Genomic DNA, 27,983 nt, shown 5'->3' on the forward strand with positions numbered 1-27,983 from the left:
CACGTAACGGTTCGATCGTAAATGACGAAATCGGGTGAGGAAAAGGGGAAGAAAAAAAGAAAAATCAGCGGTACGTTACCTCTGGCACGGCGAGGGGGCGCTGGGGGGGGCAGGCCGAAGAAAGGAGAACGGAGACCGGTGAGCGGTTCGTCTAAGCCGGTGTAAAGTCAGGTGGTGGGGGAAGAATCGCGGAGTGGAACGGCGGCTCACCTGCCGGTGCCGATCGCGGGTTCAGTCGGTGTCCGGCCGCTTTGGTAAAGCCTCGCGACGCTCCTTCGTCCCCGGAAATTCCCTACCTCGGGCGTATCTTAATTCCTAACTGTCCCTGGCGGGGGTGCAAGTGACGTAGCGGGGTTATGTAGATCGCCGATCGACGCGACACCCCCCAGGGGCGCGAGTGAGTGAGTGTGTTCACCTACGGTGAGATTGTTCACGCGTACGCCCTCACCTGGCGGCGCAACGACGCGCCTCGGGTGCATGCGGCGACGCGGCGGGACATGTCGCACCATCTGACGCTCTGACGCGACGACGCGACCACGCCGAACATGGTGAGAGCCCTAACGAATATTTTTTCTATTAAGTTCGAAGTTCCGTGCCTTTACTTTCGAATATAGATATATATATATATATGTATATACCGAGCGAAGTGGCGATCGCCGCGCCGTCACGCCCGATACCCGAGGCTGATCGAATTAATGGACCGTGGAGATAGAAAATCGAGAAGTACGAGCCACGAAGTAGTATAAAGAGGTAGATCGCCATGTATCGAAGTTGTCCACATTTTTCTTGATCCAGTGACTCGATGTAATTCCGCTATTTTAAATTATCCCCCTCTAGTCTATGGTCGCGTTAAAATCATCGCGTTCTGTATATCATCGTGATTATCCCGATTAGCCTTTCACTTAGCGCACCTTAATTACTAAATTAAAGGCACTTTAAGTGATTTACGTCGGTAGGAAATGTTTTGCTCGCGTAGGATCGGAGGTTCCCTCGTTTCCCGCGAGGGGCGCTCGCGTAAATTAGAGCGAAATCGGATTATGGCGTTTATTACGGTTTTTTTTTTTTACGAGAGCGCTGCACTTTTCGCACTTTCATCTCACGTGGGTTTATTCGCTGTATGAATGGTCTCGCATTTTCACCGCGACTAAACGTTCCGTGATACCGTGAGCTACTCGTTTTTCACATTTTCGCTCAATTTGCTTTACGTAATAGACTCCCTGGGGTGGTTCCACTTTCTGGGGAATCGACCATAGGCCTCATCTATAGTTATATTACCTCGTGGCACGAACTATACCACTTTTGGAAGCTTAGGTCGACCACGGAATAAATATTAAGTGTTTCGAATAAACCGAGGGAAAATGGTGACGTCACTGAAGAGATCGAGCCCGTGGTACTCGCGGGATTTCTCGACTTCGGGGAGAGAAGGTACGTCGGCCTCGTTAATTTAACCTTTCGCCATGTTTGAACCATGTAGGAGAGTTACCCGCGGGGGAAACGGAAACGCATTAAGCCCGTTGCGTTTTGCGGTTGCGTAAAACCTCGGAACGCACCTGGGCGGTCGGTAGAAAAAACTTGATATCGAAGAAAGTCTTTCGATTCGATTTAAACCCGTCGGTCGTTACGCGACTCTAGATACGCGGGGAAAAAAAAAATTCCGCTTGAAATCGCGTGCGATTCTGGAGATGAGGGAGCACGATTTTTTAACCGAAAGTCGGGTTAATTGAATAAGAGAGGTTATTTACTGGGAGTTATTTAAATTTAATATGGCGAGAAGAGAGAAAGGGGAGATGTCGTTGACCTACCCAGTGCGGGTCATTTTTATCGCGTTTACTCGACTCCTATGTTGCTCGAAATAAACGGAGACGAGTAAAACAAGCCAGTCGGCATTTACGAGGAATCTGGATGTCCAGTTTCTGGGGTGGAATTAGCATAGAAATCAAACGGCAAGTTTTTCGAGCACGGGGCGCGCCCCTGGTATACCGCCGCCATCTTGTTTGATATCGCGACGCTCCGGTTTTATACGCTCGCTTTATCCCTTTTTTCCTCTCTTCTCGGCTCGAACGGTGCAGGTAAATCTATGTAAAATCATCCGTGGAAACAACCTAGAGCGATATTTCGGCTTTTCCGAGATTCAGAGAGCCCGGGAGACTCTCGTTTATACGTGGCGGTTATTCCAGTTTTTCGCCGCGCCGCGGCCATCTTGTCATTCTGACTAGTCCCTCTAATCCTGGAAGTTACAACGAGGTAAATTAGAACCGTAGACCGGCCGTCCCGGGGTGATGTCCACGTGGAAACTCGCAGGGAACGGGTAGAGCCTGTTCGACTTACCGGACAGGTATTCCCGTACGAGTTTAGACAAATAAGAAGCAAGAAGGAGCACTCCAGGCGACTGGTTCTCTCGAGAGAATTTCTCGCTCCACCCTTCTACCTTCGATCTAACTCGAATAATCGAACGATTTTCCGGGGAATGTCTCGCGGTCACCGCGAGATGACGAGAAGTCACCCGAGTTACGGGGAATCGTTTAATACTTTGAACACGGGGCCATTTCGACGTATGGGCGAAATTCGTATGACCGGGCAGGCGATATTCGACCAAACGACGGCCGCCTTTAGTCGCTCTTAGTAGCAAGGGTTAAGGTGATATGAAAGGATATATATAAATATATCGAGGGTATTCCTTGATGAAGATATTGGCTAGGGAATGGCGATGCCTCCTGGTGCATCCGCCATTCCGCGAGTGAACTTTCGCCGATGAAGGTTGAGGGAGAGTCACGGTGGACGTGCCTAGGCTGTCACGAATAGCTAGGGAGAAAGTACGACGTTAATCCTATTTCTTGACTTTCGGGGGTATTCCCTGGGTATGGTCGATATGCATCGAGATATTGAAATCTCATCGAACCGCGGAAATATTTTTGGGAATATTCCTTTGGCTCTAAACATTTTTGGGAAAATTTATTTGGCTCGATGAACATATTTAGTAATATTTCCTTGGCTTGGTGAACATTTTTAGGAATATTTTTTTGACTCGATGAACATTTTTATGAATATTTCTTTGGCTCGATGAATTTTTTTTTTCCTTCGGAATAATTTCCGACATGGGAATGTACGCGATCATTCCTTGAAGAAATGCCACGATATCCAAGAGCTTATTCCGAGGAATTACGCAAGCAGGAAGAGCCTCGTCCTCGTAGGAATTATGCAACGTCGGATTCGCGATTCGCGACACGGAGCCCAAGAGTATCGGTTCGCAATAAAATCGCGAATTAACCTCGTCGAGGTAAGAGGGACTCTCTCGGGTTCCTTGCCATTCGTTGGAGGCGGAAACGCGAGTGACGTCCGCATCGGCGTTTAATGCCCCTCGAACCGGTAACGTCCAATTATCGCTAGACGTACAATTTCCCCGAGGCAAGGGGCCCGAGGAGGTTTCTTTACCTAAAATACTTCCCTTAAGTATTTAACCCTCTGAACGCGGAGTCATTTCGACATAGGGGCGAAATTCGCATGACCGGGCAGGGGATATTCGACCAAACGTCGGATGGCTTTAGGCGCTCTTAGTAGCCAAAGGGTTAAAGCGAAGTGAAACACGTTGAGAAATGTCGACATATGGGCGAAATTCGCGTATGAAACTTGTTAAGGAAAAAAGGAGGAAAGGCTTTCTTCTCGTCTTGAGGGGACACGCGAGCTCACCTCTGCGGGGATGAGAGGCGTCTGTGGGCGCCGCGACGGCGCTTCCTCGCGACTTTACGAGCGCCGCCATTGTCCGGGGCTCCGCGAGCGTTCCGCAACTGCGTTTTGCGGACGCCGCAGGTGCACCGGAGAGAGAGAGAGAGAGAGAGGCGAACGGGGAGAAAGAGAGAGTCCGGATTCAGCAGGTGGACGACCGACCGGAATATTCCGCGTCTAGAGATCCGCCGAATCGGAGCACCGCTTGCGGGGGAGATTGCGGACCGGAAGCCGGACGATTTTTATGAGATGAACGAGTTTCATAAGACGGGCGATTTTTCTAAGGTGGACGATTTTCATGAAACGGACGGTTTTCATACGACGGACGATTTTAATAAATCGGACGAATTTCATAAAACGTATAATTTTTATACGACGAACAATTTTCATACGACGCACGATTTTCATGAGTCGGACTAATTTCATAAGACGTACAATTTTCGTACGAACGATTTTCATTAGACGGACGATTTTCGTAAAACGTACAATTTTCATAAGACGCAAGATTTTCATAAGTCGGACTAATTTCATAAGACGTACAATTTTCGTACGAACGATTTTCATTAGACGGACGATTTTCGTAAAACGTAGAATTTTCATAAGACGGACTCTCCGAGATTTCTCCTAGGCGAAGCACGTGGGCTAGGGCGCGGAATCGGTGGACGGAAATTTCCGCGACCCTCTCCGCATAGTCGGATGAAAGAAAGTCGACCCGATGCGACTTCGAATGCCGAAATGCAGAGGTAAATGCTTACGCATTTACGGGGAGTTAACGGTTACGCAAAGCCAGAGGTGCGGCGATTCCGTCGCGTCTTGCCCGCGCGCGGAAAGGAGGCCATTCGAGCCCGACCGTTATGTCGGCGCCCAAGGGGAAGCCGCCTCGATTCCGTCCGAATCGAACGTTATCGCTCCTCTCCTTATCAGAACCACGTGGCTCGTCTCTAACCTCTATTGTCATTTTTTTTTTTTTCGAAAATATGGAGCGGAATATTAAAAAATTAGAGAATGGGAAATAAAGAGGGGACATGTACAATGGCGGACATGGATGCCTCCCCTGCAGACACGGCATTGATGTCTCCCAGCGTACGGTGGAAAAATGTACTCGATGGTGCCCGTAACGATGTACGCGTTTGTAAACAACCGGTGTAAACGGATAAGAGATTTCCCCTCTCCTGGGAGACGGCGAGAGGAGAGGGATCCGGGACGGTCAACCGGTCGAATGGTCAGGGTTAAAATTAAACGTGACATCCGAGAGAGAGAGAGGAGGCTCTCATAGTCGATGACTCTTTGCGTGGCGATCTCCGAATCCGAAAGTGCATCTCATGGGCGAGGACGACCAAAAGTGCATCCGGTCTCTTCCGATCAGGTGCAATGCGAATTTTCAGGATCCTTTCCCGTTCGCCATTGTGTGCCGGCACAATGGGTTCCCATGAAAATCCATCTTTCCACCCTCGCCTACGGTCCGACATTCCTTGGCGCCTCGAGTTCAATGCATCCTGGATTCATTCTCGGTAAGACTCGAAATAAGCACAGGTACACTCGCGGTGGAGTGGACAGGTGTGTGTAATTCAATTCTCTGGTATTTAATCCGAGATATCGAAGATATATAAAAAATAGAAATTAGAGTGGTCCACTGGGAGACATCGATGCCCTCCCACCCTGCACAGGCGATGTCGCGTCTGCAGAGGAGGCATTCACATCCGCCATTGTACACTGGGAGACATCGATGCCCTCCCATCCTGCACAGGCAATGTCGTATCCGTAGGGAACGCATTCATGTCCAGAATGTACACTGGGAGACATCGATGCCCTCCCATCCTGCACAGGCGATGTCGTATCTGCAAAGGAGGGATTCATATCCACCACTATACATTGGGAGACATCGATGCCCTCCCATCCTGCACAGGCGATGCCGTATCTGCAGGGGAGGCATTCATGGCCACCGAGAGGTGGAAACTCTTTACGATCCACTCGTTGTCGCGATTCATTTTTTTATTTATTTATTTATTTATTTTCCTTATCGATCAAGTATCCGCGGGGGTCTCGCGGTCGTATCTCTTCGCGGTTCGACCGCACGTCGGGGAAGGCACGGAGATAAAACGTGTCATATCCGTATCAAGTATCCTCGGAGCCGGGGGATACGCGGACTGTAATTTACAACGAGGTGCCTCGTAAAGTACCAGATGATTGACGTCGGTAAATCCCGGGAGTTTACATGTAACGAGGTTTAATGGCCACGTGGTAGCGTTACGGTCGCGTCGTCCGCGGTTCAACGTCCAGGGCGTGGTCCAGGACGTGGGGCGGATGCTGCGGATCCACTCGCGGATAACAATGATCGCGGATCCTGGATAAGGGATATCGTTCGCGATTTAGGATTTTCACGCGATGATCTAATGTTAATTAAAATGGCCGCACCGATAATCCTCTTCATCGAGATCCATCCTGGGGTCAGTATCTCGAGCCTTTGTCTTCCGGTAGCAGGAAGTAAATCGTGACGTCTCCCTTGGGCGTCGCGACGACCTCCTCGTGTCTGATCAGCTGCGTCGCCGCCAATCCGTACATCAAGGTCGGGATACCTGATTAAACCGAAATAAGGATTTATGGATTATTCGTTATCACTTAGGCGTGATTATAGAAAAAAAATGCTAAAATGAAAATCCATTTAACCGAAGAAATATATTATTTCACTTTTTGGCTTCTAAGAGTGTATAAAGGCGGCCGACGTTTGGTCGAATATCGCCTGCACGGTCATAGGAATTTCGCCCGTATGTCGAAATGGGCCCCGCGTGCAAAGGGTTAAATTTACGATATAATCTCGGTTTCTGCGCGTATGGGACGAAGGGCCCGAGCACGGGGAGGTGCACTTCCTTGTAAGTACCCGAGGGCCACGGGACCGCTTTTTCCCCGGGAGTTACCCCGGCGTACCGAGGTTAACAATCTTGATCGCCTTGAAGAATTTGTCGTCCATGGCCAGGTCTTGTTTTGGCCTCTTGGTGCAATGATACTTTATGTAGGGGTAGCATCCCGTCCTCAGTACGTGGTAATTGCTCGTACCTACGGGCCAGTTGAAGTGCGACATGCCTCTCTGGTCGTTCACCACGTCGGTGTACTTCACGAAGTACGAGGTCCAGGGCGGCTCCCCGGTCTGCTTTAAATACGTCGTCAGCACCTGTTTCGAGGCATCCAATTTGAATAACAGTTTTATACATATTTATATATACTATATATACTTTATATAAGATATATGCATATATCGCAGTTTCATACCTCGGAGGAGTTCGGCCTGTTTCTTTTCTTGAGAAGTCCTGACCAGAATCCAGGATGGCTCTTCCTCAGGGAACGAAACCTGGCCACCATCTCGCGAAGCTTTCCTCGTCCCCGGTCGCCGAGGACGATCCTTTGTCGATCTGGAAAAAAAAAAGAAACAAAGTCGCCTGCAAAGAGCGTGTAATTAAATATATATATATATTATTCAACCCTTTGGCTACTAAGAGCGCTCGACGTTTGGTCCAATATCGCCTGCACGGTCAGAGGAATTTCGCCCATATGTCGAAATGGCTCCGTGGTCAAAGAGTCAAGGAGGGACCTCTTATCTCCGTTTACACGCGAACGCGGCGATTCCGGCTTAGTAAAGACGCTTCCGCGAAGTGGCACCGCTCTTCCGGGTTGCGGAATCGCGGAATATCGCGCCTTCCGCGCGCGGAGATAGCGGAAAACGCTGACGCGAGGATGAGTCGAGGTTGGACTCCGTCCACCGGAGGTGTTCTTATCACTCGAGGCTCTTTCGAGGCCGCCGGTTCGTTTTTGCGGTTTCCGTGTCACCCGGTAGATTGATATACAACGCACCTGCGGTTGGACGTCGCGACGCGGTCGCCGGAACCACGCGACGCGACTTCCGGGACGCGAATGATAACGCAGGGCTGGCAATACCACGTCGGCGCATGCGCCGCGTGGGAGAGGTTAACGCGCGGAAGAAACGCAGGAGAGAGAGGACGCCGAGGGTGCGGAAAAGGTACGACGAGGCGGCGCTGCCGTCGGGACGCCTCTTTCGATATATCTCGAGGCGCCGCGACGGGTCGATCCTTTGCGGCGCGCGGTTTGAAATCCGCGGCAAGGTCTTAAACCACTAAGAGCGCCTAGAGGCGTCCGACGTTTGGTCCAGTATCGCCTGCACGGTCAGGGGAATTTCGCCCGTATGTCAAAATGAAGAAAAATAAGAAACACCTCGAAATCGCGATTTAACTGAGGTTTCCCTTCTACACTGCTAATATACAAATGCATTTAACCGAAGAAATATATTATTTAACTTTTTGGATACTAAGAGCGCCTAGAGGCGTCCGACGTTTGGTCCAGTATCGCCTGCACGGTCAGAGGAATCTCGCCCTTATGTCGAAATGGCTCCGTGTTCAGTGTTAAGTTGAATCAAGTTATATTAATTACGGGAGATTCCCAAGTACCATACGGCAGAGTCGCCGCGGAGGGCCCGCACCCCGCGACCCCGAGGCGGAAATCGGGCCCTCTGGGGATGCATTGTTCTCCGTGTATCAGGAGGAATAGACACGCGGAACCCCGGAAGATCGCGTACCCTCTCACGCGGTCGCCTCCGCGGCGCGGAATCCGCGTTAGATGCGATTTATGCCTGCTGTGCGGCTAATTCTCACCGACGCGCACCGACGCCCTCCAATTAGACGCCGTGCTCGCGAGCGGCGTCCCGACGCAAGTTTGCGAAATATCGAATCGTTTAATGGTTTGCGAAATATCGAATCGTTTAATGGTCGACGAGATATCGAATCTTTTTCTGATCGTAGAAATATCGAATTATTTCCTGGTTATCGAAATATCGAATTTTTTTCTGATCGTAGAAATATCAAATCTTTTTCTGGTCATCGAAATATCGAATTTTCTCCTGGTTATCGATATATCGAATCCTTTCCCGGTTATCGAAATATCGAATCTCGATCTGGACGATTTTGCAATGTCGACCAATTCCGCGATTTTTCAACAGTGCATAATTTTTCATCGCGAACTCGAGAATCGTTCCCGGCTCGATCGAGAGATCGATTCGGGAAGGAGTCCTTCGAGGAGGAAAGCGACCGGCGTTGGAAAGGGCGGGCACGCGTGGCCGCATACGGTAGCAGTGCGGAATCCGCTCCGGCATTGTGAGAGCGCACCTTTGTAAAACTGGTTTGCCATTGCGGAGGTGTAATTAAATAATGCGAAATGGCGGTGCACCTTGACGGTCGATCACGGGGGAGAGACCGGTCGATCGATCGCGAAAAAGTTCCTTGACCGAATTCCGTCTGGAAATTGTTTTTCAATCGATTTTCCTCGTATGATGATCATGAATTTCTATCTGGGTAATGTCGCCGATTGCCGATTTGCAATTTTGTCCAATGTTGATATCGTCAGGTGGAGGCGCAACCATGGAATGATAAGGAACGAACTGTTTTCCTGATTACGTTGATTATTAATGTCGTTAATCGTCGATTATTAATGTCGTTAATCGCCTATCATTAATGTCGTTAATCATCGATCATCGATTTACGATTACGTCTGATGTTGATATCGTCAGGTGGAGGCGCAAGCATTAAACGATAAGGAGCGATCGTCAAAATGCGCGGCACGAGAGGTTAGGAACGCGGTCCACAATAGACGAGTTAATGTCCGCATACGGAATACAATGCGGCCATTGTTTTCCGCGCGGCTTTAGAATCGGATTGCCGTAAATGTCAGAGCGAAATGTCAAGTTGAAATTGATAACCAGCGGGTCTCGCCGATTCTCTTATCACGTCGATTCGATATTCTCGAAGGCACCTCGATCGATCGATTCGAGACTCGCGATGTCTATCCCTGATAAGGCACTATCACGCGGAAGCGGACGATCTGTCGATCTCGATATATTTTTTTTTATATATACATATGTATATAAAATTGTAATACTTTTTTTTTATAACAGTGAAAAAGTCGCGTCGGTGATTAGAACTCGGATTTCAAGGTGCGGTGCGCGGAAGTACCGGTGCCAATTTGCATACGGCGATTCTTCTTTTTGACGAGTCCCGGAGGCCGACCCTCTGCTTAGGTTCATACTCTTGACGGATAATTTATTGCGTTCTTAGCTTGGGAACGGAGGGAGATAAGTGAGGGAAAAGGGGGAGAGAGAATATCGAGCCGGTACGCATTGCTTCCTCGTTATTAATCAAGACGGGGCCGTCTTTCCGTCGACTTTTCCTGGCGTGCCACGTGCTCGGATAAGTTATCGCATTAAATGCTAATCCGTCGTTTGGTCCAATATCGCCTGCACGGTCATAGGAATTTCGCCCATATGTCGAAATGGCTCCGTGTTCAAAGAATTAATCAATGACTTGTATGCGATATGAAAAAGAAGATACACCTCGAAATCCAGATTTAACGGAGGTTTTCCTTCTACCCTGGGGAAATAAATATCCATTTAACCGAAGAAATATATTATTTAACTTTTTGGGTACTTAGAGCGCCTAAAGGCGCCGGACGTTTGGTCCAATATCGCCTGCACGGTCATAGGAATTTCGCCCATATGTCGAAATGGTTCCAAGAGTTCCCCTCGTAGAACTTCTCCGGGCGAGGGTGAGAAAATCGATCCCAGGGACTATTATTAGGACCGTATCGATGTAATCAATGCCTCTATGGAGGCGACCCGGTGGAGGGTCTCTCTCAGGGTGATATTTTTATCAGCCCGCAACGTCGACGGTATTTTAACCCTTTCGCTATGGTTATACTTTTTATTGACTATCGGCAAGATTATACCGTCATTTTAATATATCTCGCAGGTCTTTGTCGTTTCAAAATTTTTAATTTAATATATGATGATAATGATATGATATGATATATGATAATAATGATATGATATAATCTTTTCAATTTATATTGTACAAGTTAAAATAATGCCCGTGGCATCGAAAGAGTTAAAAAATCCTTTCTGTAGCAATCGCGATCTCTCTTTCGGAGTCGGAGGATTAAAATCCAGGAAAATCGATGTTTCTTGGGATAGGGAGCAAGCCGGTAATGCATGGGTACCGAGAGGTTCATTTACATCTACCGGAGAGCACGAAGCCCCCTCGGCTCTCCACGATCTTCTCGGCTTTCTTCTGGATATTCCCCTCGGACGGGGACAGCCCTCGGCTATCGGTTTCCTCACTTTCGTCCCAGTTTCTACGGGGTTTCTCCCTCGTTTCCGGTACGGCGTTCCCTTCGTTTCTTCCCCCTTTGTCCGGTCTCGGGACCGCGACCATATTTCCTGTCATTTACAGCCCTGAGGAAATAAATGCCCTGGCAATTTAAAGAATTTCATTCAATGAACTGTCATTGAACCAAAGAGATACTAAGTCAATTTATAGAATAATTATTTTATTTATATGAACTCCAGTAAATCATTCCGAGGAAAATAAATGGAGTAAATGGCGTTTACGCCATCCTGGAATTTAATTAATTAATTAATTGTATCGCTTTTCTCCTTTCAGACGCGGACGAGCTGCCGATGGGCCCTGGCCATCCTCTGGACATCTCTCCTGGCACCGGAGGTCCTCTCCAAAGCAGGTGAGTCTTACCTTCGAGGCCTTGTTTCTTTTTTTTTCTTTTTTTTCATTGCCAAGGGCTACTCCTACTGGTCCCGAAAAATTCTCGGCATAAGTACTCCCCTCGATTTACATGTACAAATTAATGCAACCCATTCCGAGGAGCCCAAGGTACGGAAAAAAAATCTTGAAAGTGGTCATTCTACCCTTTTGAAGGTTATGGGATATGTGACAGTAGTACGTAACGAGGGTCCACCCCGTCGATTTTTCTCTTTTCCCCTAGGTCGGTCAACTTTTCGTGGAATTCCCCATTTGCCTCTGACATCTAGTCTCGATGAGATTTCCCTAGGGCCTGATATCGGCGGTGAGAAATCGCTTGCGGTGACTCGGCGGAGAGAAATCGACGTCTCTGGACCCTCCTCGTCGCCGATCGCTTAGAATGCGTAACTCGCGTCGTGGGTCTCATCTACGCGTGCAATAGTGCATCCACGCGTGCAGGAGTGCAGGTGCAGCTGGCACGCGACGGGTCTTCTGGCGTGTTAACCAATGAGCTCTCTACGGCCTTCCGCTCGATCGTTATGGTGCTCGTAACGGCGTACAATTTCCGCCATATGGACTCCCTTCCGACGATATCCTGCAAGGGATCGGTATTAACTAACGGATCGTCTTGCAAACGGTATTCCTCGTTTAATCCATCCCATTACGTTCAACCACTCGTGATAAGTGGTATCGGTCGGGGGTAGTAAGCCGACTTCCTCCGCGACGTTGCAGGGTGGGCCGTGTTAACCTGTAATCCAGTTTGAGGCCCTTCGCATACGGAGCCGTTCCGACATACGGGCGAAATTCCTGTGACCGTGCAGGGGATATTCGACCAAACGTCGGGCGCTCTTAGTAGCCAAAAGGGTTAACGTCCGTCGTGAAAAGTATATCCTTACGTCTTGTTATCGGGACTTCTTTCCCCTCCACCCATGGGAAACTTTCCCGCGGGAATCGTGATTATCCCGCCTACGGGAAAGGGGTTAAAGGAACGCGGGAAATCGCTCGGATGAAAGACGCGGTGCCGAGATCCGAAAGGAGGGTCCTTTCCTCGTGGACGCTTTCTAATGCCTCGCCGATACTTTCTAACGACCCAACGACCACGACGTTATATCTCCCCCGAGTGTATATATGTACATTTATGTATATACGTTTAGGTACCCACGTGCATTCGGTGCAATTCTGGGGGCAACGCCGGACGCCACTCGTAGGACGAGAACAGCTGATCTTAGAAATCCCCTCGGGAGCGATTGTATTGCATTGATGTCTCCCAGTGTATAGTGGAGGATTTGTTATGTACAATGGTGTATTTTTATGTACAATGGCGGACGTGAATCCCTCCCCTGCAGATGCGACATCGCCTGTGCAGGACGGGAGGGCATTGATGTCTCCCAGTGTATAGTGGCGGACATGTTATGTACAATGGCGAACATGTTATGTACAATGGCGTATTTTTATGTACAATGGCGGACATGAATCCCTCCTCTGCAGATACGACATCGCCTGTGCAGGACGGGAGGGCATTGATGTCTCCCAGTGTACCGTAACCCGCGTACTGTATGCCGCATACCGTATAACGTTTATGTACCGTATCTACGGCCTTTCTCGGGCGAATTCCTAGGTAGATTCTTATTCTCTATATCTCGATATTGATCCTTATTCCCCTTTTCGTATGTTGCAGGCCTTTGCGAGGTGGAAACTGGACAGTCGAACATCATCCTCGACATCGAGGAGAGCAGAGGAACCGGTAAGACATTTCCCTCATAAGGAAGTATGAAGAAGTGGGTCCTTGTCAGGAAATGTTTAATTTCATTGTATTTAAATAGAACAATTACAACGATAAAAGAACTTAGAAAAATTTGGAATACCGTATAAATGGAATTTTCCAGTCAGGTAAGACTAATCCCATCTCTTGTCTGTTTTAGCCACCGACCAGAAGACCGTCCCCGAGGAACTTCCGGTGTCCGGAGATCCTCGAAACGAGACCACTCTCGAGCTGATCTTCCCCGGAAGGCGACCGCTTTTCCGGCTCGAGGGAAAAAAACTCAGACTCCTCGAACCCCTCGACAGGGACGCGGAAAACCTCTCCCATGTCGTCTTCCAGGTAAAACAATGGCTTTTTCAGTTTCAGCATCCTTCCATCCTCTCTCCGATAATGATTCACCTTAAGGTGAAGTGAAAGACGTCGAGGAATTTTTTTTTATTTTTTCGCGACTCTTATTCCGAAAGGAAATATTTCCCAAAGGATCGGCCTGAGAACTAGTTTAGAATCGATTCTCGCGATATCGCCGGAGCGTGAAATCGACGTTTCGATTCGACGATCTTCCGCCATTATCTCGGCCACGAAGTGCTTCCCGATATTTCCGGAAAAATCGCGAAAACTAGGTATTCGATATAGAATTATCTAAGGCTCTGATAACGAAAACGACAGGTGGAGTTTGCCATTTGGTGCAATACCCAATATAATTCGACCCAGTCGTCGATATAAAAATCAACGTCGGCAACGTAGGCATTTAGAAAAATCTTCATCGACGTCGATCAAGTTCCTCGACGTGTTTCACTTCACCTTAATTTTCCTGTAAGTAGGGGGGGTCCTCGGGTAATTCAATTCTCTTTCCCTGGGAGTGGAGTGCATCCTGCAGAAGAGGGTGCATTTAACGAAGCCCAATGGCCGTTGCACCAGTATGGAAGCGGACGTAGCGACGCGCTGTAAATTCCCTCCTTAAGATCGGAATCGCGAGTACTTTATTTTCGAGAGCGGCGAGCACGTCGCTTCGTTAAAATGAAATTTGCAATCGCATAGGGCCATCCCTCGGCAGGCTCGTAAATATGGACGAGTGTTTTATGCGATTTATCCGACTCGATTCCTGGACGCGATAGGCTCTCGATTCTCGGATTCTCATATCCCGGAATTTTTATCCGCGCCAATGTTTCGCCATTTTTTTTTTTATTCCTTTTGCCGAAAACGAAGATTTGCAAACTACCGACTTAGTCCATAATTAGAATTGCACTTTCGCGTTGCATCGCCCCCTAAACTTTTCATATATATTTTATGGGATTTATCGATTCGATTCCTGGACGATTTAATTGCCCTTTCACGTTGAATCGCCCCCAAGCTTTCATAAAAAGCCAAAGCTAATCCGATTTTCTCTGGTTTTTTTTTTTTTTATTTTCATGGATTTCCAGCTGACCTGCACGGTGAAGTCGACGAACAAGAAGCGAACGATTCCAGTAATCGTCCGGGTGTCCGACGTTAACGACAATGCTCCGATTTTCGTTAACGCGCCGTACGAGACGACCGTCCCGGAAGTGAGTATGTCCCTGGAGATGTGATATAATTACCGCTAAGCAATTAGTCTGGCCACGTACGTGCGTAATGTCCAGATCATCCTTGACGTAACGAGTCGCTGATCGATATCTTTTGTGCCTGCCGACAGCTCACCCCGATCGGGTCCACCATCTTCAAGAACATCGTCGCCAAGGACGCGGATGCCGGTGTCAACGGACTCGTGGAGTACTCCATCGCACCTGGGGATGGCACCGGGATCGGCTACAACGACGGGGTCGGTCGCGACAGGATCACCACTGCCGATGGATACGGCTTTTTCACCATCCACCTGCCCCACCAGGGCCAGGTCACCGTCAATCGCACCCTGGACTTCGAGAGGACCCAGCGGTACCTCGTCACCGTCCTTGCCTCGGTGATTACCTCGAATATAGTTTTTTTTTCCCTTTTCCCGTTTCTCTTTTCGAGCCTGTTAAAGATGTCCACCTGGTAGCCCTGACCACGTGGACGTCACCGGGAACGGTGTCAAGGATGATCGGCGTCTTCCTCGAGGTTCGGCAACTTTTACTGGGCCCCCCACTGATAAAGACCCAGGGAAATTTACATACGCGATAAAGTGATGTATCGCTAAACTTTAACTTGGATTGGATGTAACGTTACGTTGTCATTTTCATTAACTTAGATGAATATGACGAACATGATTGAGGAGATTTACGGGGGTATTTACGTCGATATACGCGTTTTATACGTCTGGTGAACGTTAGATGGTGGTCTTTTGGAACCTGGTATCTGGTAGGAAACGATAGTCTTACATAATTGAATTCTACCCGCGATTGCAATTAGTCGTACCAGTCACTGAAACGCGCGTAAAAAGATCTTGTCGGGAATGTTTCTGAAAGTAACGAACTACCATTGCGGCATTTTTCCCGGTGATAAACGAGCAATGCAGGCACGATAAAAAAATCCAATTGTTTATAAAACTTTTCTCCAAAATAGTAGATAAAGATAGGAGAGAGGTTTGAAGAAGTCGAGGGGGTTGGGGTGAACGGATCCGGAAGTTGATCAACGTCCTGGTAAAAATTCAAGAAAACTCAGGGAAATTCAGGGAAATGCAGGGGAGCCTAAAAGTCGAAGGGAAGTACCCCAAACTAGAGTAACAAGTCGGACAAGTCGAGCCGCGTGGGCCCCACTCGGTGAGTCACCGTCGACGGCCATACTCTCATTTGCATATCGCCTCGCGTATATACCCCGAGAGGTTTCTTCGCCATTACGATCGTTACTCCGGTACAGGTGCTCTCCCTGCTCCTGGCTCCGATTTTTCCTTCTCCCCCCTTTATGGCCGATCGACGCGAGCACATCCACGACGCCTCGTAACTTATTCGTCCGATGTACACTGGGAGACATCAATGCCCTCCCATCCTGCATAAGCGATGCCGTATCTGCAGGGAAGGGATTCATGTCCGCCATTGTACACAACGTATCCTCCACTATACCCTGGGAGACATCAATGCCCTTCCACCCTGCATAAGCGATGCCGTATCTGCAGGGAAGGGATTCATGTCCTCCACTATATACTGGGAGACATCAATGCCCTTCCACCCTGCACAGGCGATGCCGTATCTGCAGGGAAGGGATTCATGTCCGCCATTGTACATAACAATACGCCATTACACACAACATATCCTCCACTATACCCTGGGAGACATCAATGCCTTCCACCCTGCACAGGCGATGCCATATCAGCCGGGAAGGCATTCATGTCCGATGTGCACCGTGATACCCCGCGATGATTAGAGGTACCCGAGGGCCTCGCTATTTGCATTCCGCTTATCAGAATACATCCGCGTTACGGCGATTACGCCCTGTTCCCTCCTTGACGAGATTACGATGATCATCTCCCGCGACCGCTTATCACTTATCATCGACTAGGGACGCCGTAGAACGGGAAACGATATACGACGCCTCCGAAATTTCCGCCGATTTTGATCAGTCTATGATTTTTGATAAGCAACCTCGCGTTATCAATTCCACCCTCGGACAGGATTCTATTCGATCCTCGGGCTTGTCCTCGATTATCGATACATCGGACCCGATAATCGCCCCTCCTACCAATCCGCGTTTACACGCACGCTAATGGATTTACACGAATCGCGCGGAATCGCCGCCGTGTTCCGTTGCGATCCCGCGGAATTAATGTCCTCCGGTTTACGTCGATGAGACTTATGGGCTCCCCGCTCGCCATTATCGGGCAATGTTTAATACCGCCCTATCGAGTTATGGCCGTTAAAAATTATGCGAGCTCCCGCGATAGAGACTGCCTTTTAACGACCGCGTCGTTGCTTTCGTAACGTATGACCGTTTCGTTCCTCGTTACATCGGGGGCGGTGGTTTACTCGATTACAAGCCCGCTAATGGATCGAAACCCTCGTTAAAACGCTTTACGCGTCTCGAGCACTCGTAAAGTGGATTGTCGCACTTGGGAAATTGAATTTCTTACGCGAGGGTACATCCCTCAATTTTTTATTATCACTGTTTCGCGATTGATAAGGGATAAACGGCGTTTCCGCACTCTTCGAATGCTTATCAAAGCGCTTTACACGTCGAAACGGGGATTGTCGGACCCATGACATATGGGCGAAATTCCCATGACCGGGCAGGCGATATTCGACCAAACGTCACGCGCCTTTAAAATTCAAATGATAAGAGATTATTATCGACGACATCCCGCCATTCCCTGGATTCCCGAATACAATGCGACCGGGGCTTTAAAAAAATGCAAATCCACCGAATCGCCGGGATTCCGGAATCCCCGTTGAGATTCCGCCGTCCGGCATTGCGGCCCGGCGGAATCCGCACCCCCGCCCTGGTCGATACTCCACATCGATTCCTCGAGAAATGTCCCCGATCGAGTGTTTCAGGCCGCAGCGGTTCCGCCGAGAGGACTTCCGGCATGATCTCGAGATCCGCTGATCTCCCGGACACGGCCGCACCCCGCGTAATCTGCATGCGGATTATTTCCGCGAGCGGATCGACTCCCCGCCGATAAGATCGTCGCCCGGAATCGCGATTCCCGTGTAATCTTATGCGGCCCACACTCGCTCGCGATTGTCTTATTGGCCGCGTCCGGGGGATGCTGCGGAATCTATACGCGGCCGACAGATCGCGGACGCGGAAGAGGCCGATAGGTAATCGGTAATCGGCGTTTTACGGGGCGCTCGAGACTCGAACACCTCCTAGCGCTGTCTCTCTCTCTCCACCCTGTGGGTAGATAGCTCTGTCCTTCTTCGGAGAGAGGATCGCCGCCCACGGACCTTTCCTCCTTTTCTCCTCACTTCGGATATCCCCTCTTTTTATCCCGACGCCCCAGAAAGTTATCCTGGAAGAACCCATCTCAGCAGGAACCCGGAGCCATTTCGACGTACGGGCGAAATTCCTCTGACCGTGCAGGCGATATTCGACCAAACGTCGGGCGCTTTTATACGCTCTTAGTAGCCAGAGAGTTAAATAACGACCGGACATGTAGGAGGTCAAGGAATGAAGAGATCTCGAAGGTCGGTGAAAAATGTCCAAATGGTCCGAAGAACGTCCGTGGTAGCCGCGAGCCGATTCGATCCCATCACCGTCCGAATGATCCCTCCGTCCTTATCGATAATGGCATGTAATCTCCGGCCAGTCGGCGGTCTCAAATTATTAGGTAACTCGGTCATCTCGGTGGAAGCCGCAATTGCACCGTCTCGGTATATTCGGTCGAACGTACAATGGCGGACATGAATGCATTCCCTGCGGATACGACATCGCCTGTGCAGGATGGGAGGGCATTGATGTCTCCCAGTGTATAGTGGTGAATTTAAATCCCTCCTCTGCGGATACGACATCGCCTGTGCAGGATGGGGGGGCATTGATGTCTCCCAGTGTACATTTTGGACATGAATGCATTCCCTACGGATATCGCCTGTGCAGGATTGGAGGGCATTGATGTCTCCCAATGTACATTCTGGACATGAATGCATTCCCTACAGATACATCGCCTGTGCAGGATGGGAGGGCATTGATGTCCCTCAGTGTATAGTGGTGAATTTGAATCCTTCCTCTGCAGATACGACATCGCCTGTGCAGGATGGAGGGGCATTGATGTCTCCCAGTGTACCGGGCCAATCGTCCTTACGGAATTACTTTTTACCCCTTTTATTCCATTATCCTCGGAAAATGGCTCGGTGCATTCGTTCCTCGAGGTGCACGGACATGCATTCTAATCCGTCCTTATCAAACCCGGAAGCCTGGCGCATCGGGCCTTATCGTACACAATGCGCATTGTGCGGCATTGCATCCAGGAAAATCCGATTCTCCTCCAGGGAAAATAGCCAGCTTCCGGTGCGTTTCCACCGTGGAATCACCCGGTGGAAATTTACCTATCGACCGTACCTACGATCGGAACTTCTCCATTTTGCTCGCCTCCCTCGTGGGAGATATCCCATCGGCACGGATCCTTTAATGATATCCGAGAGCGGTCCATGATTGGATTTGATATCTCCACCGAGGTCCATTACGATTCCGAGGTCCTTCCCCTCCGTTTCGCGTCCTTCCATTAAATTACCCTCTGCATTTCCCTTTTATTCCCGACGCCGCGAACTCCTCGAGATTGCTTATCAAAGTGATAACAAATGTCGATTTTCATTTTTTCCTCCCGTCTGAGGGAATCGAGACGCGCAACTGTTCACGGTGTCCTTCTTTTTTCTGCTTCCAGGATCGAGCCAGGAACCACTCGGAGAGGTTCACCTCGACCACCACCCTGACGGTGAACATCCGCGACGACGACGACCAGGATCCCTCCTTCATCTACCAAGGGTGCATGCTCCTCGACGGAGCTTGCATCAACCCCGAGTACTCTGCGTCGGTACGTTGGATGATTAGGAATAATTAAAAAAAGGAGAAAATGGGAAAGGACAATCACCTAGTGGCTTTCCGTAGGTGTCGAGCGGGGTCTTGTCGGGGATCCTGAACATCTCCCCGGAGAAGATCCAGGCCGTGGACATGGACAGCATCAACGCTCCCATCCACTACTCCTTCCTCAGCGGGAACCCCTCGAACTATCGGGACTTCTTCGAGATCAACCCGACGACCGGGGCCGTCAAGCAGACCCGGGCGGTGGATACCACCGTCACCAAGAAGTTCGACGTCATCATCAAGGTAAACTCCCGGGAGGGAGTTCCCCAGGACAGGGGGGTCTGATCCATGGGTTTGGTCCTCTCGCAGGCGGTGGAGGTGTCCGAAGCCAAGAGGTCGGCCACGGCGAAGCTCTCGATCACGGTGAAGCCGGTCGACAGCAATCCTCCCGTCATCGAGGCGTCCTCGATCGAGGGCTTCGTCGACGAGAACGCTCCCGTCGGCACCAAGGTCATCGACGGAGCCGGGAACCCGATCGTCCTGACCGTCTCCGACGCCGACCTGGTGAGTCCCTCCAGGATCTCGAACGGGGATGGGTTGGGAGATTGCTCCCGGGGATGATCCCGAGGTCGGGACGAACTGGACTTCCCTTTTTGGCTTTCCCCGGTTCCAGAGCCCGGAGGATCCCCAGCCGACGTACACGTTCGAGCTGACGACGAGCTTCTTCGCGATCGACCCCTCCGGGGTCCTGATCGTCAACGAGGAAAACCTTGACCGGGATCCTCCCAGTCCGGGACGTTTCCGGTTCCAGGTCGTGGCTAGGGAGAAAAACGGAGTGGCCTCCTCGTCGCCCTTGTCCTTCGTCGTCACCCTGAACGACGTCAACGACAACGCTCCCCTGCTGCCCATGACCGCTCCCATCACCGTCCAGGCTGGAGAAGCGAATAGGGAAGTGATCAAGGTAGGAGTTCCATTTGCATTTCCACCCGAACCACATAAGTCATTGGGCGAAATTCCTCTGACCGTGCAGGCGATATTGGACCTAACGTCTCTCGCCTCTAGGCGCTCTTAGTATCCGAAATGTTAAAAGACTCAGGTGCGCGATCATGATTCCAGGTGGAGGCAACCGATAACGACGAGGGCGAGAATGCCGAGATCACTTACAGCATCTACCACGTGTCGAACAATGGCCAGCAGAAATTCAAGATCGATCCGAAAACCGGGGTGATCGAGTTCGTGAGGAAGCTCAATGCCGGGGAACAATACAGCATTACTGTACAAGCCACTGATAGTGGCGGCAAGTACTCCCAGACAATTGTCGAGGTGAACGTCATACCCGGGCCCAACACCAGGAGTCCGGTCTTCCAGCAAGCCGTCTACGAGGTGCAAGTCAGCGAAGGCGCATCCATTAATTCTACGGTTGCGACAATCACTGTAAGTATGATTATCTGATAAGAAGAAAAAAGGGAAAAAATGGAGAATTAAAGTGTATCCCCTTGTCTTTCCCTCCTCAGGCCGTGGATCCTGAAAACGATCCCGTGTCTTACTCCATCGTCTCCGGGAACGACTTGAGGCAGTTCGCAATCGGCGACAAGTCCGGGGTGATCACTGTTATAAGGAAGTTGGACCGGGAGGACCTGACTCGTTATCAGCTGGTAAGATTGCACAGTCTACATTTACACGATCCCAGTTTGCTTAATATAATAAACAATAAAATAAAAAACCCTTTGAACACGGAGCCGTTTCGACATATGGGCGAAATTCCTATGACCGTGCAGGCGAAATTGGACCAAACGTCGGGCGCCTTTATACGCTCTTAGTAGTCGAAGGGTTTCTCTCCTCTTTTCTTCTTCTTATCCACCCACGAGCCTCGGAATGAATCTCTCAACGTCTCTCCTAACAGTTGATCAAGGCAGAGGATACGGGAGGGCTGTCCAGCACCGCCACGGTCAACATCAAAGTGACCGACATCAACGATAAGAACCCCGAATTCGACGGATTGCCCTACGAGTTCTCCGTCAAGGAAGGAGAGGCCAGGAAGCTGATCGGCCGAGTGCATGCCGAGGATGCCGACGAGGGAATTAACGCGGAGGTTACTTATTTCGCCCCCGACGACGTCCCCTTCACCGTCGACCCGGAAACCGGAGACGTCCTGACGAAGATCGCCCTGGACTACGAGCAGAACCACGTAATTAAATTTTACTCTCCGGGCATAACTATTTTTTAATCCCCGGCTTCACGCGTCCGTGCTTTCCCCGGGTAATCACCCCGTAATTGGCACCGAGGTCGTAAGCCATGGATTATTAATCACGGTGAGAGGTAATTAATTTATATTATTTTCTGCAGGAATACAAATTCGTCGTTACTGCAAGAGACGGCGCACCGGAACCGCGCCTTGCCACCGCAACGGTTACTGTTAAAGTCCTAGACATTGAAGACGAGGTCCCGGTCTTTCATCAGAGCAGCTACGAGGCTAGGGTCAAGGAAAATGTACCCGATTACATGGTCACGCAAGTAACCGTGAGTACTTGTTAAAAGAAACCCTTGGTCGCCCTTTTGTCGAGGCTTTTCCTTCGTCGAGTCGGTGACGAGCCGGCTCGTTCCTCGGGGATCCGCCAGATGGCGCGGAAGTAGCGCCTCTTGTCCTTCCTCCGTCTCTGGAAGACTTTTCAAATGAAATTCGTCTCTCCTTTCCCGTTTAGCTTAATCTTTTCCCTCCTCCTCCTCCCAACCTGGAGAACTGGTCCCCCAGGGCGACTCGGAAGCTAACAGGATCTTTTCCAGGCCGACGATCCGGACACGAAGAAGCAGATCACCTACGTCATCAAGCAGGGGGACACGGACCTCTTCTCCATAGACCCGAAGACCGGAGTCATCAAGACGATCCGCGGACTGGACTATGAAAGGGACAGTCAACACATCCTCATCGTCGGCACTCTGGAGAACACCAGCGACCTTCCTGGCTCTACCACGAGAGTCGTCGTCAATGTCCAGGACCTGAACGACATCCCTCCTGTCTTCACCTCCATTCCTCGACCCATAACCCTGGACGACGACATTCCCATCGGGGCGACCGTCATCGACCTCGTGGCTACGGACTCCGATGGAGCTGCTCCTGGGAACCAGGTAAATAAAATTATATAAAATATCCAGAGCCCCGGGTATATGTCCATTTACCCCCAGGTGCGGTACGAGATCATCGGACGAGGGATTGCGAGCAAATACTTCATCATTGATCCTGATACAGGTGTCATCCGGGTGCGGGATGACCTGCGGAAGGAAACCGATTCCGAGTATCAGGTCAAGAGAGATATATACACCTAGTAAATAATCCGTTGATTCATTTAGGGAGATTCTTTATGACGGTACCTCTTTCCTTTTTTCCCGATTTCTCCAGGTGGATGTCAGGGCGTATGACCTGGGGGAACCGCAATTGTCATCGGTAACTACCGTACCGATTTTTGTCAGACACGTTGCGACCGTACCCCCGGAAATTGGGCTAGGGTTTGCCGAGGACTCCTACAACGTGGAGATACCCGAGGATGCTGTCGACAACACCCTGATAAAGACCCTCACGATCATCAACAGTCATGCCCATGACGCTACTCTCTTGAGGTGCGAGGTGTACAGCGGAAACGAGGAGGGATTGTTTGTGGCTAATGTCACGGAGGAGCGAAACTGTGCCCTCAGACTGAAGAAGGGCTCTCTTGACTTCGAGGCCAGGGAATCTTACCAGATCAAAATCAAACTGGAGTCCCTTTCCGGTCTCCTTAACGCTGATAGGAACACTACGATGGTGCGTATGGTTAAGGTGGTGCGAAAGTGGCGTCGAAGAGGTTTTGTTTATAGGGTCTCCATATTTACGTTTTAAAGTATGAAAGGATTTCAGACCCCCGGTTCTATGAAAAGTTTTATGAACGATTCAGCTTTCGGATGCCACTTTCACATCCCCTTAAGGTGAAGTCGGCAACTTAGGTATTTATAAAAATCTTTGTTATCGACGTCGGACAAGTTCCTCGAGGTGTTTCACTTCACCTTAAGGCGATTTTTAAGAAGCTTACGTACGAGTACGCTATCATTCGGTATGTTTGACTTGTGCAGGTCAAGATCCAGGTGCTGGACGTGAACGACAACAAGCCGGAGTTCATCTTCCCCGAGAGCGGTGGTCGCGACCTGATAAGAGGTCGATATTTCGCAGCGATCCCTAGAACGGCGCAGTTCGGGACGACGGTTCTCCAAGTGGAGGCCCTAGATAAGGATAATGGGAAGTTTGGGAAACTGGAGTACGGGATGCTGGATGGACCCGGGTCTAATTACTTCTCCGTGGACGCCTCTTCCGGTATCATCCGGACGACCACCACTTTCGACAACGTCAACAAGCTGGAGCTTCCTCTCAAGTTCGGAGTACGCGTCCGCGACAATCCTCACTCGACGTCCAACTCGAATTCGGCGGAAGCTCCCGTGATAGTCAACCTCATCGGCGAGGAGAACCTCCTGGTGATGGTAATCCAGGACGCCGCGGCGGACACCCTGCAGAAGGAGACCTCGAAGATATCCAGACTCATGGAGAAAAAGACTGAATTACTGATCGGCATCGTTAGAATAACTGCCAGGACGAGTCTGACGAAGAACGGCAGCGTCGAGTCCTTCCCCCAGGACTCCGACATCTGGTTTTATGCGGTGGATCCTGAAACCGAGCTGATACTCGACAGGAACAGCACGAGGATGTACAGGTAATCCTTGTCTCCATTTCTAACGACATTTAATCCTACGGTAGAAACTCATTCCAATGGACCATTATCGGAATCCGTTATCGTCGACAATTCTTTCCCTATCGAGGTGAGTGAATTACGTCGAGGTAACTCCTCTTGGAAGTTGTCCATCGCCCTACCCAGGTACACTGGGAGACATCGATGCCCTCCCATTCTGCATAGGCGATGTCGTATCTGCAAGAGATCCATTCATATCCAGCACTATACACTGGGAGACATCGATGCCCTCCCACCCTGCACAGGCGATGTCGCATCTGCAGGGGACGCATTCACGTCCGCCATTGTACACATAATCGATAATTACCGATTCGAATATGGAGTACACGGTACTTTATGCTACTCCCTCGACTTTGCATCACCCAATCGTTATATTAACGACGCTCGTTATCAATAATTTCCCATCGAAACTCGGTACATTTAATTCAAGACCCTCTGTACCTATGCGGTATGCATAATGTATGGATATATTAGCCGAGATTAATTATTCCTACCGGTAGCATGGAGGGTAATGGCACGAAGGCACCCGTTAGATCCTCGATGAACACGCGGGGGCACGTGTAACGCGATAATTCTGCCTTATCTACCCGAGGTCGATGATAATAAATTTATACGTCTATCCGCCGGTCGAAACCTCGGTACTTCATTCATGGGAACACTTGTTACTCCAATGCAAATGCCATGAATAATTTATTCAACCTCACCGATGGTCACGATGCGGCTCGCTATGGCTCGGACTATAGAGCTTTGGTTACTTATGCTTTCAGGTCCATTTTGGAGAACCACGTCATGTCGAACATTACTTTCGACGTCTCCACCTTGATCCAGGCCAACGCAATTGATATCCACGCACCGGTTACTGTACCGGAACCAGTGCGTACCCAAACTGCGGTGGCCTTCAGTGGAGAAGTCTTCCCCTACGCTCTTATCATCATCGCCTGCGTGATCCTGGTCCTGGGCATCGCCGGGATAATTTACATATGCGTCTCCTGGTCCAGGTAAACGATCTCCCATTTTTATTAATATTTATTCATTTTTTATTCACGATGCATGATGGCGGGTATCATTCGGCGTCCAACGATATTACGGCACGGTGTGTAGATTCGTTCAATTCGTTCAATTCATTCAATTAGCTTGCCGACCGCGCATATAAATTCACTTTGCTCTACATCAGCTTCGTCAACGTTAATTCCAGTTTCCGGTGCCCACGCCATATGCCCGTAAAACAGAAGAACACGTTTCCACCATGGGAAAGAATCCAAGAAATTGCCTGTTAAAACGTTAATTCCTTCCCTCTCTTCACTTTTCATCGTTATAATGTGTATTGTTTGTTTCATAGGTACAAGGCATACAAGGAACGCATGCAACGGATGTACGTGGTGCCGAGATACGACCCCGTGTACGTGGAGCCAAATTTAAAGGAGTACGAGACTCAGGTGTTGCAAATGAGCGTGCCAATTGACGACAACGACAGCTACAACGATTTGCAACTGGACTTTAGCAACAAAAACCACGCCTTCAGCCTCGACAACGTCAGCTACATCACCAAAGACCACGGCGGAAGCACGGGTAATTGTCTTTGAAGGTTTAGGATTTTTTCTTTTAATTTTTTTAATAGGGTCCACGGAATGAGGATGAAAAATTAATTGTCTCTAGGTCAACAAAGTCCTGTGAGCTCGGAAGCGGCTACAACTGCAAGGGCATCCAGTATAACCGGGAACCACAACGACTCCAACATCCATTCTTTGCGGAGATCCACCTTGGGCAGAAAAAATGGAAGCAATCCTCCGAACACCGTCGACACGCCTGTCCTGAATCCCCTGTACAACCATGGGAACGATCTTCTAAGTCCAAGCCCTTCCAATGACAACGTCACTTTTCGCGAGAGGAAGGACTATTCTCATCTAGGGTTCACCTACTTGGGGGATCAGAGCCCCGTGGAAACCACTACGGAATTGTAGAGGTCTTTTATTGCGATGCGAGTTGGGAGTTCTTCCGGTTACGCGGCTTGAATCCCCTAGGAAGGACTTTCCTGGATCTGGGGGTTCTTCCGGTTACGCGGCTTGAATCCCCTAGGAAGGACTTTCCTGGATCTGGGGATTTGAGTTGGGAGTTCTTCCGGTTACGCGGCTTGAATCCCCTAGGAAGGACTTTCCTGGATCTGGGGATTTGAGTTGGGTGTTCTTCTGGTTACGCGGCTTGAATCCCCTAGGAAGGACTTTCCTGGATCTGGGGATTTGAGTTGGGAGTTCTTCCGGTTACGCGGCTTGAATCCCCTAGGAAGGACTTTCCTGGATCTGGGGATTTGAGCTGGGTGTTCTTCCGGTTACGCGGCTTGAATCCCCTAGGAAGGACTTTCCTGGATCTGGGGATTTGAGTTGGGTGTTCTTCTGGTTCCGCGACTTGAATCCCCTAGGAAGTCAGGACTATGGTGACTCTGAAGGATCAGAATTGGACCTGGGTCCAGATCGAAGGACTATCACGCATCCGAGGAAAGGACTATTAAATATCTAAGGAAAAAGATTACCGAATCAACGAAACACTTCGTCGAGTAGAATGAAAGGAATAATTTGTTAATTCGGAGTATAATGAAATACCCTTAAACAAATTAAACGCGTCTTTTCCTTTGGACATTGCGGTAGTTATCACTGAATTAGAAATACATTTCTTTCATCCTATTCAAGACTTTTTTAGGGCGATGAATGTTTTTTTTTTATTTCTCGGAGTAGTTTGGTGGGTCCGGGATTATATAGTGATCTTATTTATTGTCGAGTAGGGAGTGAATAGTAGATGTCGGGGGGCAATCCTTTTTTAACCGTGTATGTATAGAGTCGACCTTGGGCGAGTGTATTTTCTCTTTTTAAAGCGCAGAAAGACATTGCGAATGCGGACATGATTTTTGTATCATTTATACGATTTTTGCGATTTTTGCGGAACGGCTGTCGTACTTAAGAGCGTCGCCGAAGTACTTAAAAGTACTTCCATTAGACATAGAGAAATGTTTCCTTTCAATGAGGAACCGAGGATGTTTTTTTTTAAATGGACGTCGATGAGAAAAATCCAACGATAAGTAATCACTTTTATATCCGAATTCGTCTGTTGCAGAAAATCGCGACTCGCGACCGAGCCGCCATTTTCTGCGCTTCATTGCGAAGTTCAGTCCGGAACTTCTTGATTTTCCCGGTAGATGTCGAAAGGCGTTTTTCATGACTTAGACTTACATCTCTGTACCAAATTGGGTAACTTTTAACACTAGAACTACCGGGGAATTTTTTTTTTATAGGGTCCCATCGCGTGAAGCGATTCGCTACAACGAATAAAGTACTTAGACTTTGGTACATCGTTATCAAATAAACATAGATAAAATAATTCAGGGTCCCATGAAAGCCGAAAAGGATGGAGATAGTTAACGTTTAATTACGCGGAGTAATTAAGACTTCGGGATAAATGGCTTTCATGGACACCTTTGAATTATCCGTATAGGTGTACCAGCTCAATGATAATTCCGTCCGCTAGTTAATGCTGTCGATATCGGTGAATGATAAGAAATTGCGTTATCTCCGTCCAGGATTTCATCCGAAATCTTAATCTTCTTCCACCGTCCTTTTAATTCCTCTCTTCCTAGACAAACGAAAGGATGTACTCTCGTAAAGCAATTTTACTCGCAGTTGAATAATGTTTAAGTGAGCGCCATGCGAAAGATACTGTAAAAACTTGTTAATAATTAATAATAGA

At 49.3% G+C, this 27,983-nt stretch overlaps 2 protein-coding genes across 4 annotated transcripts; one reads left to right on the top strand and one right to left on the bottom strand.

Annotated features, from left to right (window-relative positions):
* Window positions 1-27,981, top strand: LOC105704354 (cadherin-99C). Its single transcript, XM_012433497.2, has 21 exons — window positions 1-548; window positions 11,220-11,295; window positions 12,991-13,056; window positions 13,235-13,413; window positions 14,496-14,618; window positions 14,747-15,010; window positions 19,340-19,489; window positions 19,564-19,782; window positions 19,849-20,043; window positions 20,153-20,440; window positions 20,596-20,913; window positions 20,994-21,134; window positions 21,383-21,667; window positions 21,826-21,999; window positions 22,264-22,605; window positions 22,663-22,779; window positions 22,877-23,275; window positions 23,581-24,212; window positions 25,016-25,246; window positions 25,588-25,817; window positions 25,905-27,981. The coding sequence occupies exons 1-21, from the start codon at window positions 546-548 to the stop codon at window positions 26,207-26,209; spliced, it is 4,737 nt and encodes a 1,578-aa protein (XP_012288920.1). The 5' UTR covers window positions 1-545; the 3' UTR covers window positions 26,210-27,981.
* LOC105704357 (uncharacterized protein C15orf61) lies at window positions 3,683-7,656 on the bottom strand. Of its 3 annotated transcripts, XM_012433502.1 has the most exons (5): window positions 7,570-7,656; window positions 6,991-7,130; window positions 6,649-6,892; window positions 6,139-6,299; window positions 3,683-6,067 (listed from the first exon to the last, which is right to left on the bottom strand). In XM_012433502.1, the coding sequence occupies exons 2-4, from the start codon at window positions 7,078-7,080 to the stop codon at window positions 6,172-6,174; spliced, it is 462 nt and encodes a 153-aa protein (XP_012288925.1). In that variant the 5' UTR covers window positions 7,081-7,130; window positions 7,570-7,656; the 3' UTR covers window positions 3,683-6,067; window positions 6,139-6,171. The 3 variants fall into 3 exon arrangements, with proteins under 3 accessions (XP_012288925.1, XP_012288923.1, XP_012288924.1); XM_012433500.1 differs by having other exon boundaries at window positions 3,683-6,299; XM_012433501.1 differs by lacking the exon at window positions 7,570-7,656 and adding an exon at window positions 7,201-7,238 and having other exon boundaries at window positions 3,683-6,299.
* Window positions 27,982-27,983: the final 2 nt, after the last annotated feature.

Source organism: Orussus abietinus, unplaced genomic scaffold (assembly GCF_000612105.2).
Source record: "Orussus abietinus isolate OABI.00-Male unplaced genomic scaffold, Oabi_2.0 scaffold40, whole genome shotgun sequence".
NCBI lineage: Eukaryota > Metazoa > Arthropoda > Insecta > Hymenoptera > Orussidae > Orussus > Orussus abietinus.